Here is a 21,771-nt window from a genome sequence, read left to right as displayed (position 1 = left end):
ACTATTTGTTTTTTTTGCCATTTTTAACTTGTTTTACTCAGATAAATATTCTCTATTCTTCTGGTATGGTATCTTTTTATGATGTTTTCACAGTCTTACTGCCTGACTACTTTGTGCTAAGCTACCAGAGGGTGAGAACAGGTTATTTAGGTTGTGTATCTGACTTACCTTGACTAGGATTGTGGTCACCACTTTGATAAAGTGCAAACCTCTACCAATTGGAGACCCAAATTCTAAAACTAGACACATTGGTTTTGCCAATGGTTGGTAATAGAGGTATTGGTGGTGTGCTATTGGTGATCATGTGAAGTTGGTGGTGGTGTTTTTGGTGATGATAGTATTGGTACAGGTGGTATTTGTATTACTAACAGAGGTATTCATACCAATGGTATTGGTGGTGTTCATGGTGGTGGTATTAGTATTGGTAGTGGTCATGGTGGTGATGTTAGTGATGGTGATGTTGCTGTTTGTTTTATTAGTGATGCTGTGGTACTGTAGTGATGTGATATTGTTGGTATTAGCATTGCTGATATTGGTATTGGTGGTGAAGAACTGACCTGGCATTGATGGGACTGTTAGTTGTGTTAATGTAGTTATGGAATGATGAACCAAATAGTCAATGACATCACTGGATGAAACAGACAGTGAAAAAGAACTGACCTGCAAATCCCTATAAAATTAAAAATGGGAGATTGCACTCAAATTGATATTCTGGTATTCTTGGGATCGGGTTCCATTTTGTGTTTGGAAGTAGCGCATCTCCACGACTATCCTAGTATGCTTTTTCCCCAAGATGAACCTAGTACAATCTGTCTCTGAAAATAGAGCATCCAGGAGCCAAAACAGGTGATATTCCTGTGTGCAAGCTATGAAGCCAAATGTCATGTCTATTCCGACCTCAGTATATCAGACTGACATTGAAATTACACACTCCAATAATACTACCTCTTGCATTATTATTATTTACAGCAAGAACGATTTCCCCATAACTAGACAACTCATAATGAGGACCAAAACCTCTTAATAAAGTATCAGCTAGATGCATCAAGCGAAATACCGTTCGCAAAGGGGCAGATTCTCAGAATCTGCCCCTCTGCGACCTATCATCCCAAATGCATAAATCGCTATTTGCGATTGCATTTAAGGAATCTCGAATTGAGATTCCTTAAATGCAATGCATGAATGTAAAATAGCTGGCGATTTCGCTGATAGGGGTCGCTATTTACCGTGAAATCAAACTTCATGGTAAATAGCGAAAACTGTGAAAAATGCACTAAAGTGCATCTTTCAAATTTGTATGTTACACACACACACATGTCCTTGGGACATGTGTGTGCGCAATACCAGTGTCAAGGTCAATTTAAGGGGTGCAACAGGGTGTCCTTTGGACATCCATCACCCTTGAAATCGCATTCTCAAATTGCGATTAGCTAATTGCTAATCGCAAATTGAGAATTCCTCCCCATTCATTCCTATGGGCCTCTTGGCCCATAGGAATCAATCAGATGTCCTTCCTAATTTGCGAATCGCACTCTGCAAGTCGCAGATAAGGAATATTTAGGAATTGCTAATATTTTAGCAAATCCCACATGCATCTGATTTTGCGAGTCCCTAAATGCGAATCCTTAAACTTTGCAATTAAGGACTCGCAAAATCGAACGTTGATGTATCTAGCAGAATATGCTTTGTTCCACACTTCCCAAGACCGCTGTAAAATAAAACTGCAGAACCTCATATGGGAGAGTGAGTTGTGTAGGATAGATGGAACTATATCACGCAAATTGATCACTGGGAATGCTAAGTTAAGACATTTTCTCTGCCACAGTTTTGGGCTGACTCGTGTAAGTAGTTGAAGAGAAGAAGTAACACTATTTCATCACTTTGGATAATGGCAAATGATTGCTTGCAACAGGAACTTTCAAGGCACTTGATGCTTCGGGTTGGAAATATTACAACATGTGTTGACAGATCAGAAATAAACAACAGCACAGAACATAAGAAAATACACAAAGTTACAAAACAGCACTAAACATAAGAGCACATCTCAACAAAACATTAAAACAGAAGGTAACACAACAACCGCAGTCCACACAAAAAAGTATTGCAATAATGTACCATAAACACTCAGCAGGACAAAAGCAAAAGAACACATCACCATTACAACAAAAACCAACATAACAAACACTTTTTGTCATACATTATCACCTCCAGAATGCTATTTTATATTACAATGGTAAAATGTGATTGCAGCAAGAACTTACTAAACCCGTTTACCGCGGCGGACATTCCGCTGCGGTGCAGGAGTTCTACAGAGTGAGTGGGACTGCGTCGGACAACGGTCATTCGCAGCACCCGCGAGGTAGTGTTCGCGTCGGCCAGCACAGAACAGGTTAATGTACCACTAAGGACATGAAATAACACCAGTTAAACATATTTTGTGATCTGGCTCAGGGTATGTGGATCCTGAAAAAGGCAAAATGTTGATTTTGTGTTGCAAAGCTGTTTATACATCTCTTTGACAAAATTTGAAAAAAAAGTATGTCCTCGGGGAGATTGAGAATAAAAGATTCAAATCATTGGATTTGTCTTTTATGTGAGCCTGATCTGATTGATGGGGTCAGTACAAGATTATCTCAGAACAAGAAAACGCTGAAGCTGTGTAGATAAGGATGCAACAATCAACACAGTGAAAAAGGAGGCAAATCAGAAAGGCGCAGTGACACATTGGAGAGTATTGAAACAAAAGCCAGCCTAGATAGTGTGAAAGGATTGAATAAATCTAATTAAACCTAAATAAGATTAATTCCCAAATTTGAGGTAATTAAATAGAACATGTTTTCTGCTAAAAAAGAGAATGAGCCCATACATGAACATATTAAACCACATCAGTGCATTGGCAATGAATCAGTTCAGCGCTGCTTACAGTGTGCTAGACTCTTGCTTCCATTTTGATACCGAGAAATCTAACTGCAGGTTTCACTGGCATGGAATCAAAGCCAAGATGCCCCATTTAAAGGTGCAATATTTATTTTTTACATCTGAAAATCATTAAAATATATGTTGTGGATCAGAAGGTAAGCATGTGCCGTTCTCGACAAGCTTCTGCGCAGCCCACAAGGATCAGTGTTGATCTGTGGTTAAAGTCTGGTTTAATTGTGCAACCAGCAGCGGCTCCTCCCCAATAATGCAGGAGCTTCGCCCCACTGAGATTAAAAGAAAATAGGCAATAAAAAATGTTTTCTTCATTTATTCTTCTCTGACAGCTGATGCTGCTGAGTGTAGGGTGGGCCAGGCAATCCTCTCAACACTAGCGAGGGACTGAGTGGGAGGAGGCGTGGAGGGCATCTGTAAGTGCGCATGTCTGTTTGGCGGCCCAACTGGGTAATGAAATTACACTGGCTCCCAGTCCCTGTGTGAGCACCTATCAAGGCCGCTCAGACAAATCCAGGTGCTGCTCTCACACCTTGAGATCAGCATCTGGATTGGGTGGGGAGTCTGGGAGCCAGTAATGGCCCAGAAATTCCAGAAGAGGAGCAGCGAGGCATCCGGCAGACAGAGGGAAAAGCAGGTGAGTGCATTTTTTGTATTATTCGCCCCTGTGCTGCCCTACCATTTTATTTTGGCAGCAGCCGCTGGTGTTTGCAACACTCCAAAGTAAGTCACCTTTGTGAATCAGCACAACCAACATCGGAGTAAATGTGCAGCGATGTAAAATTTAGGGTACACCAGCAAATCTTTTTGGGACTCCTCCCTTTAAAATAATCCTTATGATCATGTTGCACTACCAGTTTCATTGTGTTGTCGGGTGTAGCTCACTACATGGGATGCACTACATCGTGGGTCACTACATCAGATTATTTATCAGATTATTTGAGCCGTGGGACAGCGTAAACTAAAATAGGGTACAGGTTAAATTAGCTGAGCCTAAGGGTTGCCAGTGACTCTGTCCCGCCAATTAGAACAGCTTCCACTCACTTCCCCCTCTCTCTTGAGGAACATTCCCTGCTAGTTATAGTTGTAAAGACAGAGCTTTCATAATGCACTGAATTAACATATGCGCTGTGATAAAAAAATTCTGTGGATCTCATACGCTGGACGAGTGGCTCATAGAAGGAGGAGGGGTAGAGGCCTACGGTTAAGCTAATGGGGTGCTTTGTCGCACATCCCTAAGACAGCATCGGACACCATGAATAATGCTCCCTCGGGACAGTGTAAAGAAGCACATATTCATGTAAAGCACTACAATTGGTCTCGCTTATCCTGCGGTCGGTATATAAAATCTTCAAAGAAGATTTATGTCTATGGTAACAGTAGCTCCATATCTACCAATATGGTCTTATCTTCATTATATTGGACATAATATTGTGATAGGTCGCATTTGCTTCCAATATTCTAACTCACACACCTAACAGGATCTGCTTTACATCGAAAATGAAGGTCAATCATAGAATGAAGCTTCTCGAATTTGAGCAACAAAGAAATTAAAAAGGAAACAAGAGAGCACAATGCAAAACGTCACGACTCAATCAAATATATTGACCTGTGGAATTTACTTACCATGGTGTAGCAATGAGCGACCCTGAGTAGCTCGAGGCAGCCCTGGGCATCACCAAATGACCGAATCCCTAAACAGTTTGAGGGGTGGAGTTGCTTCATGAGAAAGTTGCAGCATACTTCAATGACCTGAGATAGCTGTAGAAGGCAGGCTGCAGCCAGTAAACTTTCTATGGTGTCTTCTTTTAACTCTAGAATACCTGGGTGATTCAAAAAGAGGAAAAAGGAGATTAGATTGTATTCCCTGCTTTTTACAATAGTTGAATCACTGATTACAAGACCTACACAAAGAAGCACGAGATCTCAACAATGCAATTCATCATTGTTTCTCTCCAGCATTTTATTTTTTTGCAACATTAGGGATTTTTCTGTTTTTCAAACATAAACAGATTCTACAACAGGTAGGTATTAAGCATAGAAACCAAAAGTCAGCCAAAATGGGGGGAGGAAATCTGCTGAGAGAGACAGAGGTAGAAAACAATTAAAAGAACCACACAGGACACCCACGCGGACAAAAGAACAAGCCGTGCCCCGGTACTGGGGTCAAGAGCCAGCCCCCTCAAACAGGGTCAGGATTGCTCAACAGCCAGTAGGAAGGGACTGAGGGAGTATGGGAATAGCAGGTCACTGTCCCTCGAAAGGGGGTGATTGGGCAGGGAAGAAGATATGTAGGGCCGGAGGGGCAGGAGAAACATGAACGAAAATCCATGGGAGTGCTTGGGGAGGGCACATGTGCGGGACAACATACACAGGGACAGGAGAGAAAACAATCAACTAGGTTGGTGCCACCCAAGTGTTGGAAAAACCAGGCAGGAAACAATCAAGGCCTGTGGGTGCTCTGGGGAGGGGGTTCAACAACCACTTCAGGGTGGATCAGGCCAACAAAGTGAGAAAAGGACCCCAGACCACCTCAAAGACATCTGGTTTGTCATTGAGCTTGCATGTCAACAGTTCATGAGCACCAATTTGGTGAAGTTCCTCATGCCATTCGCTAACAGTGAGGTATGTTCATGTGAGGTGAGGTCCGGAAGGTCTGAGGTATCCAGAATGAGAGAAAGGTGAGGCAGGAGGGGACTGGATAGGATCTGTAACAGCGAAGCTGAGACCAAATACTCGCCTAGTAGGCTGCTAGAGATGGATATGCTCAGAGGTTATGGAACAGTGATCAGCATTGCATATCCAGCAGAGGTCATGAGAAATCAATTTGGGTTATCATGGTGACCACTACCAATCATGAAACACCTTGAAATACAGGAACTTAAGCCAGGATTTCCTGAGGACCAAGGCATGCCCTACCAGGAGGGAAGCCAATGTCTCCAGGAAGTATGCCTTTGTAGACCCGTCAGCTGTGACAGCCTAGTCTCAGCGCTTGAAGAACCAGAATGCAGAGCTTTGATGAGCACTCCGTAAAGGCCCAAGACCAGACCTCTTTAGAGTGAAAATGTTCCACATTACAGGTGAAGTGGAGAGCACTGAAGGTGCCGGACCAAGGGCTACCCTCAGGCAGTGTGTCAGCTAGAGGAACCACCAGAGGTCTACCAGCTGAAGGGCAAATTCCATATGTAGAACGGGAAAGGTCTTGGGTGCAGCTCCATCATTCAGTTGATCCATCACGAGCAGACCCAGCACACGTCAAGACTCCTATGATAATGGTGCCCCTCCCAATGTGCAAAGCAGAATTGTGCTACAATGGGGACTTCACATGCAATATCGGTGGTACACCTGGCAACTGGTGTACATCTCACCAGGCCATCGATGGCAAGGCTAGTTGAGACAACACCACACCAAAGTGAGAGAAACAGTTAGGGTGGCAAGGGTGTGGCGGAACATCAGATTAGTGAATGATGTTCCGTCCCTGCCCTTGTCACTCTAGATGACACAGAGAAGAGCGTCCTGAGGAAGCACCTGTGAAAACACGAATGCTAGAGAGTAAAATTTAACATGCACCTAGGCCTTGGCTTGGGACCGCTCCAGATGTAAGTGCTGATGTCAGCATCAATGGAGGCAACATCTCAAACATGTAATTGAAGTGGGAGAGATTCAGGAAGGTCCACTTCTGGAGCTCCCATTTCAAGAAGTTTAGCAGCAGCAGGAGCAAATTATCCTCCACCATTCGGGCAAGGCCCCTGTTGACTAAGGCAGAATAAAACCCAGTGGACAGGGTAATCACTAGTGGTCAAACAAGACATGGGAAGGGCCTCAGTCTTAGACCAATTTATTTTATACCCTGACAGTCATGAATAATCATCAATGAGGGGCAGCACTAATTGATATCTGGGGACTGGACAGACGCAACAAGATGTGGTTGGCATACAGAAGGACCTTGACATCACCCATGGCGATGGGGATGCCAGCGTCTCCCTGTGATGGCCGGATAACAGCCACTGGAGACTCGAAGAAGAGAAGAAACAAAAGAGGGGATGTGGACACACCACAGGGAAGGCCTCTGACAGTAGCCCACAGCTGGACACCACTGCATCCAGGTCATCATGAAGAAGACTCACCTTCTGAATAAAGTCGTTACCCAGACACACATGTGATATAACATGGAAAATATTGTGGAAGTCATCATGGTCAAATTCCTTCTCGTCATTCAGGGAAAGTGCCAGAAATGTTTAAGGGTCATCCTTCTGCCACAGAAGATGGAACAAAAGGTGGGGATGGTCTCGGGAGCTACAGCTTGCGACAAAACTCATCTGAGACACATGAATCAGGAGGGGTATGAAATTCCCCAGACAAGTAGCCAGCACCTCGGCCGGCACTTTGCGTCAACATCGAGAAATCAGGTGGTAACTGGTTCAGTCACGGGGGTCTTTACCTGTCTTAAGGAGAAGGGTAATGGTGGCCGTGTTGGCGATAACCCCCATCATGCCCACTTCTTCAGCCTCCAGAAAGGTCCTTGTTAGGTGGGGGACCACATTTTGAACCTTCATTTATCAATGAACTACTGAAAAGATTTATACCAAATCACAAAAAGCATGCTTTCTGCATAAATATCTAGTTTTCTTCTAAATTTGGATTATTTTTGTGCGCAGTAGGGGGTTGGCAACAGACGTATCATAATGAAAGACTACTTTACTTTAAAAAAACATAGAAATTCACTGGTAAAACAACAGTTAAAGTGTAGCTATGCATGAAGAGGTCGTAACATTTTAACTTCTGCTAAAAAGAACATTAAAAATTCACTGAAAAACCACTAAAATTTTCAAACAAAAAAGCACTGATGTTTACCAGCTATATGTTACTGATATAAGTGTAACTTGTACCAATATGATGCACTGCTATGACTACACATATCATGCCACTGAACACATCTGAAATCTATAGTGGTGGAAGTTACACTGTTACGTGTAACTGGTGAACTTCAGTGCGTTCCTTGATTTAAAACTGTAGAGTTTTTTCAGTGGAAACAAATATGGAGTGTATTATGCTATTTATTACCATCCTTGAGTGTGGGGAAGAAACAAAACTCATGAGACGCGAGTGAGTCATGATGCCCTCCTCTCCTTCAGGTATGATAAGAAATAGCATATACACCATATCTAGTCTTCCCATATTAATACGGCTGACATACAAAAAATCAGTTTTTAATAATACTGGTAGACTTGAAAGGCAGCAAATCTTTCTGATAGAGTCAGGGCAGACTCAACAGAAATATGAGCTAAGCCAAGGAGACAGTAACAGGTTGCGGCTGGTTTACTATATAGTTATTTGTATTAACTCGTTTACACCCTAGTATGGTGGTAGATGTATGGACATGAGGAATTCATAAAACATGGAAGGGTATTCCTCGAAATCTGTTAAAGTTGCTTGTTATCCGATTAAATCTTATAAATGTTTTGACATTTCCTAACTACATTTGTAAACAATTTTGCATATGCGCCATCACGCCTTTTTCTCTATTTTTACTCTGGTGAAAATATTTTTCCCTTGGAGAAACTCCTCCCCTCTATAACCGTACAGATTTAATATTTTTTCACTTGTGGTCCTACTCTAGGAGAAGATTTACACTTGCCCTTTGTGTGTTCTGAATTTTTCCCACGCATCTGTGCCCTGATATATGCTCTCCTCAATGCTGAAGCATGATTTTGTTACAAATATTAATAACTCATCTTTAAAAAAAAAATTATTTATTTATTTTCACAATAAACAATTAAAAAGAAATACAGTACAACTTGGTGTTTGACCATGGTTAATGTTAAATTTCGGATCCATAGACATGCAGAAGTCTACAAAACAAAAGTTGATTACGACAATCCTCACTGAAGGGGGGGAGGTTGGGTGCACTCAAGTCACCATTGCGTCAGTGTTTACCCATTGTACGCTAGTGTCCCCCTGTTCATCCCAGTACCTGGAGAGGTGTGTTTTTGTGGGGACGGGGTGTCTCCAGTATCCTGTACAGCCAATAGGTAAGAGTGGAATGGCTGCCAAATATCAAGGGACCTAGCAGCAGACTGCAGCAGAGCACATGTGTCGCTGTTAGTGTTGCAGAATGGTATGTATCTATGTTTTCAATGTGGGTGAAAACTTGCTGCCCCAATTCAGGGCTACCTCACTTTTGGCAATGAGCAGTGCAATGGCGACAAAGCGTCGCTTCGGTTTGGGGAGGTCATGCATGTACCCCATAAGTGCCAGCAACCGTGAGGGTGTGAGTTCCATCTCTAACATATGGGAGATTTCTGCAAAGACCACCCTCCAATACCTAGCAATCTTATCACATGTCCAGGTTATATGTGCAAAGTCTGCATCTGGAGAGCAACATCTGGGACAAGTGTGCAGACAAGTGTTCAGACAGGATGGGTCAATGTGGTGTGATTTATTTGCCGTCATGTATGCCCTCCAGAGAAATTTAAATGCAGAAACTTGTGCCTGTGGTTGGGGGTAACTCAGCGTATTTGTGCACAGCAGCAACTCCACTGCGAGTCAGTGATAGGATAGCCCAGGTCCTGCTCCCAGGCCGCATGCACCCCAGCATCCCGGCTGGGGAGTAAGGACACAGCAGCCCTGTATAGCCGGAACATAAGGTGAAGCCCATTTGTGTCTTTAATAATACCTGTCAAAAAAGGAAATTCGGTGGGTTCGAACTGGTAGCTGGGAATGTTGGTCCTAAGAGCCCTCTGTAGCCTTTGCAATATGAATTGATCCATAACTGTAGCCTCACGGAAACGTGGGTCTTAACTTATCTTGGGGCAATATTGCAGAAGGGTAAATGCAGGTATGAGTGCAAACTAACCGTGCATTCAATGATGAGGACATTTGAGCAAGTGCATTAAACCTACAAGTGCTGCCTGCTTCTTGAACCAACTCATTGTATCTACAGAGCACACAGATTTGGAGCCTCTTTCTCAGAGCTCATTCTAGAGCAGAAGTAAAAAATTCACAGAGTAGAATTGGAAAAAAGGAAATTACCCACCATAAAATGATCATGACTAATTTTTAAACTGGGATGCATCTTAATTATATTATTGAGTTCAGACGTCAGTTGAACTCTGCAATTTATCTGTAGCAGGCACTGTTAACCATTCAAAATAATATGTTTAGATAAAGATCGACAACATACCCGTGCAGTAGATAAAAATCTAATTATGAAAGCCTGCTCCACTTAGTGTTTTTTGTATGTATTTAATGCATTATTGGTGAAGCTTTTAAAATTGTAAATGCCCTATGGAAATCAATAGTGTCCCTGCAAATATTCTCTTTGAAATTTGGGAGAAATAATGTGCTTTCTAATGGCCTCATAACTGTATGCAATAATAATGTACATCTAAATAATTAACTAACACTCTCATGGGGAATAGGCATTCCAAGAGAACAGAAGCCTAAATATGAATGTTTGCTGCATGGGTAAACTGTCATTTGAGTTCTATAACTTACCTCAGTTAGACCACTAGGTCTATCATTTTCAATACTGTAAGTATGCCAATGGAAGGAAACTAATTGTTTAACTAAGATAACGCATGTCCTTTGACATGGAAGAGGAGGGATCATATGTTTCATATTTATTGTTGTTTGTTTTAATACATGAATATCCATGGGTCTATTTAGAAACTACTGCGTACTACAAATGCTGTTCACAAATCTGTCTGGTAAAGGGAGGACCAGAAAGGGCTTCAGGGAGGCATCTGTAACTACCCACAAAAGAGTAAGCCCTTTGCTATTCATGAACGCCACTTTTAAAATGAATACAACCAAAAAGGGGCCCAAAACAATATTATATTAAATTACATTATTTAACATAGTTTCCTAATTTAATGTGTAAAAATTTATGAGAATAGTACATATTTTTATTTAATTAATCAATGATTTAATTACTTGTTTGCACTTTAAAATAATGTAACAATAAATGTTCTAAATATAATTAAATTATTTGTATTCAATTCTATACATCACTTGTGATATGTATTAATGTGGAATGTTTATATTTGAAAAAAAGTATCACGGAATGTAGTTGTTATATAACTATTATGGATCGTGAATGGGATCCCACAGAGATATTGCTTGAGGGAGTCTTCAAGTCAACAAGGATGGTATTTCAGATCTATTTTGAACAAGGTGATGAAGTTTCCGACCTCTAATTTCGGAGGCAAACCTGTCTGTAGAACAGCTAAAAAAGAGAGAAGGACTGCAATCTGGAGGAAATTAAATGTACCATAGGCTTAGCGAGGCAAGACTGCATGGATAGGTAAAGGGAAGGACAAGGCCATGAATTTGCTTGTGTACTAGAATGGTAATATTGTCATATTCAGTACCCAAATCAGGGCGAACAGTTGAAGGCCCACTGTAGACTGCATTAGGTTTTATGGACAGCAAAGAAGAAGGCCTCTTGCTGGGGGCTAGATGGAGTTTCAGGAATCCAAGGAAGAGACACATGTGGTAACTGGTAATTTTGGGCAAGACATGTATGGTGAAGTATGTCTTAGTTGATTACAGTGCATGGTCTCATAATGTTGTGGATTATAAGCAGTTATTATTTCCAGCTATTAATGATGTGTAGGTAATGACGTAGTTACGCTGTATATCACATTCAAATGCAATAGGTTTGTTTGATGAGGGGGAGCGACAAGTGTGAGGCAAGAATTAAATGATACAATAATGCTTTGTGAGTTCTAGATGTAGTAAAAATAATATCCATGTTGGTTGGGCTACAGGCAAGGCAGCAGTGCGGTGCCCTGCTTGAGATGATGCAGTGATATTTTAAGCTTTCTAACTCAATAGAAGTAAGTGGGCACTCATGTGAGCACTCAGTGTGGGCCCTCAGCATGAGGCATGCATCACAATATTTGATCAAGTGCAGGCCCTGTGTTCACAGGTGACTCTTGGCCAAAGTAAATAACAGGAGGGTTTCGAATCCATCATTAGAAAAGCACATTTGTGAGATTACAAACATGCATGTATTCTTTGGTTTGCGTACATAAACAAAAAGGGTCTGTATTGTGAAGCAAGCCTGGTTCAATGCCAGTAGAGTAGAAGATCTATCAAGATAAACATAATTTTGAACTGGATTGTGAAAATGACATATTTATTAATAACTTATACTCCTCCTACCTTCCTTTTCTCCACACATAAACCTGTACTGTTGGATAAGTCACACCACACAAATCAGTACCAACGTTTCCGGTGATTTCTATTACCAAATAAAGAGAGTGTAACACTACTCGTGTTGATAAACAGCTGATGAAAGCTGATTTTTAGATTTCCATTTACAATAAAGGCAAAATATGATGATGATAATGATAATAACACTAATAATAACAATAATAATTATAATATTATTAATAACAACAATAATTATTATTATTATTGCTAATATTAGTATTATTATTATTATTATTATTAGTAGTAGTAGTAGTAGTAGTAGTGTTATTATTATTATTATTATTATTATTATTATTATTATTATTATTATTATTATTATTATTATCATGTTTTGCCTTTATTAGTATTATCAATATTATTCTCATCATCATCATCATCATTATTATTATTATTACTCGGAATAATCTCGTAATATGTGTAATTCTACTGGTGCTCATGTCATTTACCTCAGAAACTGAAAGGTTGAGTTGGTTTAAATTTGGCATTGAACAGGTCCAAACTGCATCCATGTGTATTCCTCCCAAACATGTATGTGGCCACTCCATTTAGGAAAAGAAATGCCTGAAGAAAGTAAGCATTGAATGGCTAGGCTTCAGTGCTTTGTAAAAATCATGTGGCAAAAATGGTTAATTTGTTTAGCCGGAGGCAGTTCCAAAGTTTGCAGACTGGGCAGAGGATATAGAACTTCTAACATGTCACACATACATTGTTGTCACTATTTAGAAGACCTCCTTTTAGCATTAAACATGAGGCCAATTCACAAAAGTATTGATTATGAAAAGTAGTAGAACAGAAGTATTTTTTTATGGACTCTTACATACCTTTGAGAATTAGCCCAGAAATGTCCAACTCCCTATTAGTAATTGCTCAAAGAGGGCACAGTCCTTTCTGCTTGTACTAACGGAATATGAATATTTCTTGCATATTCCGATTGTATTGCAAATTTAGATGTTCTGGGCAAAGGGCCAATTAAGTACAGAATGTACCAGTATGTAAAAGAGTAGACCGAGGCACAATTTCTATTATGGCAGAGTAATAAGAGACATTTGGGTAATTCTGCATTACTCTTTGAATAGCAATTACTAATAATTATGAGATTACTCCTGCTTGTGCAATTTAGAGTAACTTGAGAGCACAGTTAGCGCGCTTTTCATGTTCTTCTACATTTAGCACTTTCTTAGTGTAAAATGCATCCTTACATTCATTTTTGACGTGAGAGTGCATTTTCTGCTAACAAAATATTACTAAATACCAGTAAACCGTTGGTAGAAAATCTTTCCCCTAGAGCAAATTTAGCGAGCATGAGTGGCTGCTTGCTAAAACTATTCATGTTCTGTTGCACTTAGCATTATTTCTTACTGCAAAATGCATCCTCGTTTGATTTTGGATGCAAAGGAGTATTTTTGTGCTAAGAAATAAGGCTAAATGCAGAATTACTCTTCTCATGTAATTCAAGAATAATATTGTGGCTAATATGATTCCATGTGATTGTTACATGGAGTTACACGAATTACACCCACCGCTCTAAAAGAATACTAAAGGGGTACTATCTTATACACTCCAAACTGTCTCTGAATATGCCATTTGCCTGTAGCAATATGTTAGGAATATGGTTATTAAGTTGGGAAGGAGTATCTCTACTAACTTAAATACCCTGTGATTAGGTCAACACACAGGTCTGAGAAAATCTCTGTTCAGTCCCTGGTAGCTATGTCACATGCAGGCAATCCAGCGAGAAATGTGTGTTAATTTCAAGCAAGAGCCACACTTTTAAAGTAAAGAACATAATAGAATAAAATTCCCAATAAAGAAAAACATTTAATGAAAAAAAACATCAAGATAATTAAAATATGGTAGGACGAATCAACAGTGATAAGAGGTGTTAATGTGTTAGATGTAAAGTGCCAAGAAAAATTAAAGAGTCAATCAACAATCACTGTCCGTGGCTAGCTGAGACGTGGGAGCAATTTCAGGACAACCAGGATGGAACAGAGAGCGAATATACCAAGCAGGTCATTCTGGTCAAAGATTCTCCTTTGATCAAATATGAAGGACTACCTGTCCTCTAAATTCTAAATTAGACCCATAGTGTCTAAAACAGAAGTCACATTTTCTAACAGGACAAGGTCCAAAACTATGGTTGATTAGGGTCCCTTGAAGTTAGTGAACTCCTGCTGAATCCATTGATTTTGACACCAAAAGCTCCAAGTTGGAGAAACTGAATTTCACCGTTTTTAAGGCTGCTTCTTAGGTCCAATGCTTGTTTTGGAGACTGTCATTTTCTTCAAATCAAAATGAGGCACATCTGCACTTGTCAGCCAGAAAGGCTTCACAATGTTGGATACCTTTTTGCAGGTTCCCACTCAGCTAGTTTTCAAAGTGATAGAAATCTGCAAGCGAGATGAACCTGGTTTTCTTACCCTCCCTGGGCACAACATTCCTGGGGAAGCCTCAGCATCTTGTTCCTTTTTCTCCAGCCCTTCAAACATGGAAAAAAGTCCTAACTTTTTCAGCATGCTACCACCGCAGTCCTGCTGCCCTTGCTCCTCATGGAAGGCTTCTGGACATCAGGATTCAGAGGAACAACATGTTTTTTGAGCGTTTGCTTGAGGTCCCTTTTTCTGGTTGGAGTAAGGAGTCAGAAGTCAGGAATCAGGAGTTTTCTTCCAGCAGGCCTTTCTTCTTCATGCCTAGGAATATCCAGTGACGGTGGAGGTTGAGGTGCCAGATTCATGCTGTGTACTAGCAAGTAATTGAAGAAATTCCACCACTCAAACCTATTTTGTTTCAAAGTGCCTGTCCTTCAATTGTAGCACATCCTCCCTGCCTTAATATAAAATTACTTAGGAGCCCTTAGCTCAAGATAGCAAAAATAACCTATCTGCCACCAGGCAGACTTGTCTTCCCCTCACTAGCCTCCCCCATTCAGATAAGCTCTCCTATCATTGGACAGGTTCACACCCCATTCTTTCCATTACTGTGGCTGGTTGTCTGGGATGGTCCTGAGACTGAATAGAAAAAGCCCTCCCTGACATCTTAAAGTCAAAACAGGTAGTGCTCTTCCAACTGCTCATTCCACTCTCTCATAGTTAATCCCTGCTAAGTAGTTAGCAGTTAATTCCCATCTGCTTTTCCCAGGCTCAGCGGCAACTATTGCCTTATTAGCCAGGGTTCTTGACTGCTCAAATAATTACATGTATTCTAGCTCAGGAAGTATGATTGGTGGGAGAATGGTTTTAAGCTAATCCTGTGTCAGGCAGCAAAAAGCAAATGTTTTCAATGTCACTTTTCCTCTTAAATAATAAAAAATCTGTTTCCACCATTAAATCAAATGTTTAAAATTAAGTAGCAAATAACTTTGGAAGATTTTTATACCATTTTTCTAAGCAGAGATAGAAAATAAAGATTTTAATACCATCTAACGTCTAACAAAAACCTCCATCATGAAATAGCTTTTGGGTTTATTTTACTATGGGAGCAAGCTAATCACAGTGTGCCCTATTTTTATTTATACCCCCTGTCCTGTAAGCTTACAAAGGCACATTTTAGAGGTAACCTATGACTATGTAATATTATTCTTTTCTTATATGGAAAGACATTTTCATTCCCATGTGTTACTGCTTGGCATTTACACTACAGCCCAGTTACAGCACTAGCAGAGATATGTTTTTATGCATTTCCCTCGTTTGTAAGATTTGTGAGCATGAAATAGATTTAAATGATATAAGAAAGGGCTACAGGAAGTAAGCATGTCATAAAAACATGGGAAGCACAATGGAGGCACTATTCAACACTTTAATGGGATACTGGCAAGCTCAGTTCTACAAAAAACCCACATGACTATGTTGGGGGACTTTAACTTGCACTTCAACATACCGGACGATCCCTCTGTCTAAAAGTTAAAAGCAGACCTTGAGGCATTACAACTAACCCAACTCGTATCAACCCCCACACATGAGAAAGGGCATACTTTTCACCTATTTTTTCCAGTGACCCTCTGAATACTCTTTCTAGAATAATCCAGTCCCCTGGTACGATCATTGTCTTATTATCTTTAAACTTCCCAAATCTGCTCGACACATCAAGAGAAGGACCCAGATGACGGCCATAAGAAGGAGGTCGAAGCTCGATCCTAGAACTTGGGAAACCATCCTGAAGGATACAACTCCTAAATTTGCAGGTAATCTAGAAGAGGATTATCAGCAATGGGAACATTGAATCATCCAGTCACTAGATGCATGCATTCCCAAAACTAGCATCAGGCCTAAAACACATACAAAACAGGCCCCTTGGTACAATGACAAGCTCTTTGCAATAAAAAGCATTGCAAGAAATTAGAAAGAAACTGGAGAAAGGAATTTGACCCGACACTTAAAATAAAATATAAAGCTTCAATCAGATCCTATCACAACTTTTTTTTTAAACATTTTTTTATTTTGTCTATTAAAGGTTTTGGTAGTTGTACATAACAATAGTCACATCTATAACAATTCTGTTAGACATTAGGAATCCGTTACATCACATTTTCTAAAAAATAAACATGTGAGCAGTTGTACAGCATAGCAGTGTCACAGTGAAAGTTCAAGTGTTTAAATTAATGACTCTTGAGTATATCAGGATGTTCTCGTAGATATGCAGTAAGTGGTTCCCAAATATCCAATGGCTTGGAAGCAGTTGGTAGTTCTTCTGCGTATATAAACAAATTGTCTCTACAATAGACAGCATCTAGTATCCAGCATGTTAAAGTAGGGATTTCCTTACTATCCCAGTGCATCGCTACTCTACGTTTTGCCAAGAGCAGCAGTATAGCAACCAATGTCTTCTTAGCAGACTTCACAGGTATATGAAGATAAAGCAATAAGCATAATTGTGGTGTGCTTGATAGTTTACATGACATGAGTGTACCAAAATTGCAGATCACAGCTTCCCAGTATTTTCTTATCTTACCACAATTCCATGCAAGGTGTGCAAAATCTGCTTGATCAATCCCACATCTCTTACAATGTGCATTTTCATGCAGTCCATATTTATGTAATTTAGCTGGAATGTGATAGCTTGATATATATTTGTAATGGATAATGCGAAGATTGCCATTGGGTGTGAGCAGTGTAGTAAGTGTGCAGCAGGAAGCCCAATCTTCATCTGTCAGGGAGGTGTCTAAAAGTTTATTCCAGTTGTCACGAGCCTTGAGGGTATGTGCGCCAATTTCCGCTTGTACCAGCTTATATAGCTGTGAAAGTATGTTAGAGTGAGTGGAAGTGGCTAATAAAATTTGTAATGACTGTAATGCAGGAGGTTCAGCGGGATAGGTAGGATACAATTCCCTGATAGCAGCCCTCAGTCTATGATAAATAAATCGGAATAACAGTGATTGTATGCTGATATAGGACAGGTCGTCGGGGTGATGAAGGTTCTGTTCGGATATAGGTCACCAATCTGCACTATACCTACTGGTTCTAAGATCATCATGCTGTTTTTTTTTGTGTGACTGATAAAGCAGGGTGGTGAGTCAGCGGCATGATTAGGGCGTAGATGGGGGTTTTGTTCACTAATTGACTGATGTGTTGCCAGGCTTGTAAGGTTGTCCATATTTTATTTATTTCTCACATTGATAAATGAGGTCGTGTATGTGTGATTATGCTGGGTAGTGGTATTGGGTCAGCGTCGCCGTCTTCTATTGCAAGGTGCGGCAGGTATTGTACCGGGTGATACCAATAGTATGCGTAGTATGCCTGAGCACATAGGTAATATAGATAAATATCAGGGACCGCAAATCTGCCTGAGGCATATGGAAGTGACGTAGTGTTGAGACTTATGCGGGCCAGATTACCAGCCCATATCAGTCTAATGAGGTTTGTGCATATCCTATTAAAAATTGAAGTAGGGGTGGTATTGCTATATTGATAAAGAGGTATAGCAGCTTAGGTAAAAATGCCATCTTTATTAGTGATATTCTATTGGCTAGAGAGAGGGGGAGAGTTATCCATCTAGATATTTGTGTTTCTATGCGGTCTATTGTGGTGCCATAGTTGTATCTAAGTACTACTTCAGATTCTCAATATATCCAAATTCCAAGATAATTCACTGGATCTTCCTACCATACGTGAGGGAACTCCATTTGTGGTGCTTTTGTAATCGCCATTAACAGTACCACCGCTGATTTGCTCCAGTTAATTTGCAGGCCTGAGTAGTGCCCAAATTGTATATATTCTCTTAGTAGTGGTGAGAGGATTGTTTCAGGGTCTCTTAGGTATAAACCCTTTTCATTTACGTATAATGATATGCTAATGGGTCTTAAATTAAACCGCAGTGCCATGTGTGCGTATTTCTGACGTATTTTGCAAGCCAGCGGCTCTAATGCAACAGAAAAAAGCAGAGGAGATAATGGGCAACCCTGTCTAGTTACACGTTGTATTGGTATTACCTCTGATATATGTCTATTAACTTTGATGCTGGCTATGTGTTTATTGTATAGGGGGGCAATCCAGTTGGTGAATATGGGCGGTAATCCGATTTTTTGTAATATCATGAACATGTAGGTCCATTCAACAGAGTCAAAGGCCTTAGCCGCATCTAGTAGTACCGCTACAGCTTGTAACTCCGGATTTAGTTGATGTAAAAGGGCAAATATGGTGCGTAGATTATGTGCAATTGAACGAGATGGGATACATCCAGATTGATGGGGTAGGACTATAGTGGACATGGGTGGTTGTAGCCTAGTGGCAATAATCTTTGCCAATATCTTAACATCTGTATGTATTAATGGTAGGGGTCTGTAAGACTCTGCTTTTTCGGGATTTTTATCTGGCTTTAGCAGTGTCACTATAAGTGCTTCACGTAGCGTTGGGGGGAGGATTTTATTATTATAGGCTTCGTCAAACATCTCAAGCAGATGCGGAATCAATAATTCAGAATATGTTTTATAGAATTCCCCAGTGTACCCATCAATACCAGGTGACTTACCATTGGGCTATGATTTTATAGCTAGTTGTGCTTCTTCCTCCGTTATGGGTTGGGCTAGGTATTCACGATGTGTATCGGATAGCCTTACCAGCACTATATCTACAATATAGTGCATAATTTCAGGCCCTAGCACTGTATGTGGTGTCCTATAGAAATCGCTGTATGTTTCCACGAACGTGTTCAATATGCCTTGGGTGTCATAATGTAGCACCCCGTTATCATCTTCTATTTGTATACCGGTGTGTTGTTTATGCTCTGTGTGTACTTTTTGTGCTAATATTCGGCCTGGTCTACCTCCTTCACCTATCTTGCGTGCTGTGTGGCATCGGGAGGTATATTTTATTTCATCATCTGCCAGTGTGGTATATTGATTCATCTCGTCCTGCAGATTACTAAGGGTGAGTGCATTATGAGTGTTGTCATATTCCGTTTCTAGAAGTTTTATGCAGTCTTCACACTTCTTCAATTGTGTTCAAATATCTCTTAAAATGCCAGCCTTTGTACTTATACAGATGCCTCTTAGAGTCGCTTTAACGATCTCCCACAGCGTACCTGCACTTTCAACTGAGTGTGTATTGTCTGCACAGTAATCTACTATTGCCGAGTGGATTGTTTCTTTGTAGATGGGGTCTAAGAGTGCAGTGGCATTGAAATGCCATAGAAATGGTGGGGGTATATATGTCGGGATCTGTAGGGTTAATATGACGGTTTTATGGTCAGGGAGTGTTTTGGGGAGATGATTGATGTCCATGGCCCATGTGCAGGCTTGGAATGTAAGGAGCCAATAGTCAAGCCTTGGCCAGCTGTTATGTACTGTCAATGAATGGGTGCTATCTAGTGTTGTTGGATTTCATATGCGCCATACGTCATGCATGCTGAACTCTGTCATACCATTTAAAATAATGGAGACTACACGTTGATGATGTTTTTATGTGGTGTTTTGTGATCTGCCTTGTGCATTACCCAGTGCGCCAATCAAGTCTCCACCCCAGATCAGCTCCAGAGGTGGCAGGTCAAATATTTTTGCCCAGAGATTAATGAAAACGTCAGGGTCATCCGTATTCAGACCGTACACGTTAATCATACCAACTTTGGTACCTCTCAGTACGCCTGTGATAATGACGTATCTTCCTTGCGAATCAATGAGCGTCTGGTCTAACAGAAAGTGAGTGCCTTTTCGTATAATGGTTGTCACTCCCTGTGCATATTAGGAGTAGGCTGCTGATGTTGCTAGTTCGGCCCATCTGTTGCCCAATTTATCTGCTCTGTGTTTAAGTAGATGCGTTTCCTGGAGTAATGCTACATCAATGTGATGTCTATTGAAATGGGCGAAAACTTGTCTAATCTTCCCGGGGTTACTTAGGCCTCTGACATTCCAGGTTATAAATTGCTGAGGTGTAGCTTTAGCCATAGTGCGTGATTTTTGTATCTTCAATTATATCAAATAGGACAGGTGCTGCATTTTTTTGCATCTGCTTACCTTTGATCGTGTGTGCTGTGGTTGAAGGTAAAGTATGTGTGCATACATGGACATAGGATCCCAGCAGGCATGTGACCACCAATGTACCAAAATAATGCCCTATCCCTCCCCCCGCCCACTTTGCGATCCCAATTATGGCAAAAACAATTTCCCTTAACTACAGACAAAAACTATCCCAACCCAGACCCGTCCTTTGATTAATAAACAAAAAAACAAAAGCTGTGGTGTACACAGGGGGGCAGCAGCCACCAGTCAACAACCCCAAGGGCAAAGCGATTGGGGGATGAAGCCACAATCACGCGGAGCTGTAAATGTATATAATAAGTGTGTCGTAACCTAGAATTGATAATCAGTTACCTGCACAAAGGAAAACTCACACATTGCATCATTTTATACAGTTGTCTTCAACAGTCTCGCAGGATCGCCAACGGGTTTCCTGTGTCTGCAAGATCGTGCAATTGTGGTCAATCTGCGCCGCCTGCCGCTCCTGCGCACCCCAGCTCTGTACCTTAGGGGGGCCGAGGGGGTATTTGGGTATTGAGTGCAGTCGCTACTGCTATAGGCACTCTCACAGTACGGACATGGTGATGCCACAGTGACTGCAGAGGTAAATGCCCCCAGTGCGACCATGCTTGATTTCGCCCGCCGCGTCCGGCAACAATCCCAGCCTCCCCGTTTGTTTCCTGCCGTGGATATCTGCGCGCAGTCGAACAGTAGGCGGGAGGAAAGTTTAAACACCTCAAATGGCCCGCAGCACAAGCCTACACCATACTGGTCGCCCCCGAACTTGCGTGTTGTTTACGCCGGGGCGTGCAGGTAAATGAGCTTCTGGCCATGTCCCGGTGAAACTAACTGTTCAGTTTTGTTGTAGTCCGGGAAGTTCATACCACAGTGAGACACCTGGTTCTGTAGCTGGTGTTCTCCGCCATGCAGTCACTAAGTTCTTAAGTGCAATTTGTAGGTTATTCACACAGGATACATGAAGGATCGTGGCTCGATCGGGAGAGCCCACCTATGGGGTGGCCATTTCCTAGCGTGACTAGCCCTACCCCTATCCTATCACAACCTTAAATAAGAAGGCGCAGGACAAATTCTATGAGGAAAAAATCACTCAGGCTTTGAACTCCCCAAAAGAACTATTTAGAGTGGTTAAAAGCCTATCCACTACACTTGATAGT

The 21,771-nt window shown here is 41.0% G+C and overlaps 1 protein-coding gene across 1 annotated transcript in view; it reads right to left on the bottom strand.

The window, feature by feature from the left end:
* KLHL4 (kelch like family member 4) overlaps positions 1 to 21,771 on the bottom strand; it is an 804,052-nt gene that overhangs the window by 305,686 nt on the left and 476,595 nt on the right. Inside the window, exon 4 of the mRNA XM_078688422.1 lies at positions 4,558 to 4,754. Within this exon, the coding sequence (XP_078544548.1) occupies positions 4,558 to 4,754 (197 nt within the window). The remainder of the gene's footprint in view (positions 1 to 4,557; positions 4,755 to 21,771) is intronic.

The sequence above is a fragment of the Lissotriton helveticus genome, chromosome 4_1 (assembly GCF_964261635.1).
Source record: "Lissotriton helveticus chromosome 4_1, aLisHel1.1, whole genome shotgun sequence".
Lineage (NCBI taxonomy): Eukaryota > Metazoa > Chordata > Amphibia > Caudata > Salamandridae > Lissotriton > Lissotriton helveticus.
Note: the sequence above shows the minus strand (reverse complement) of the source record. Positions and strands in the feature narration are given on the sequence as shown.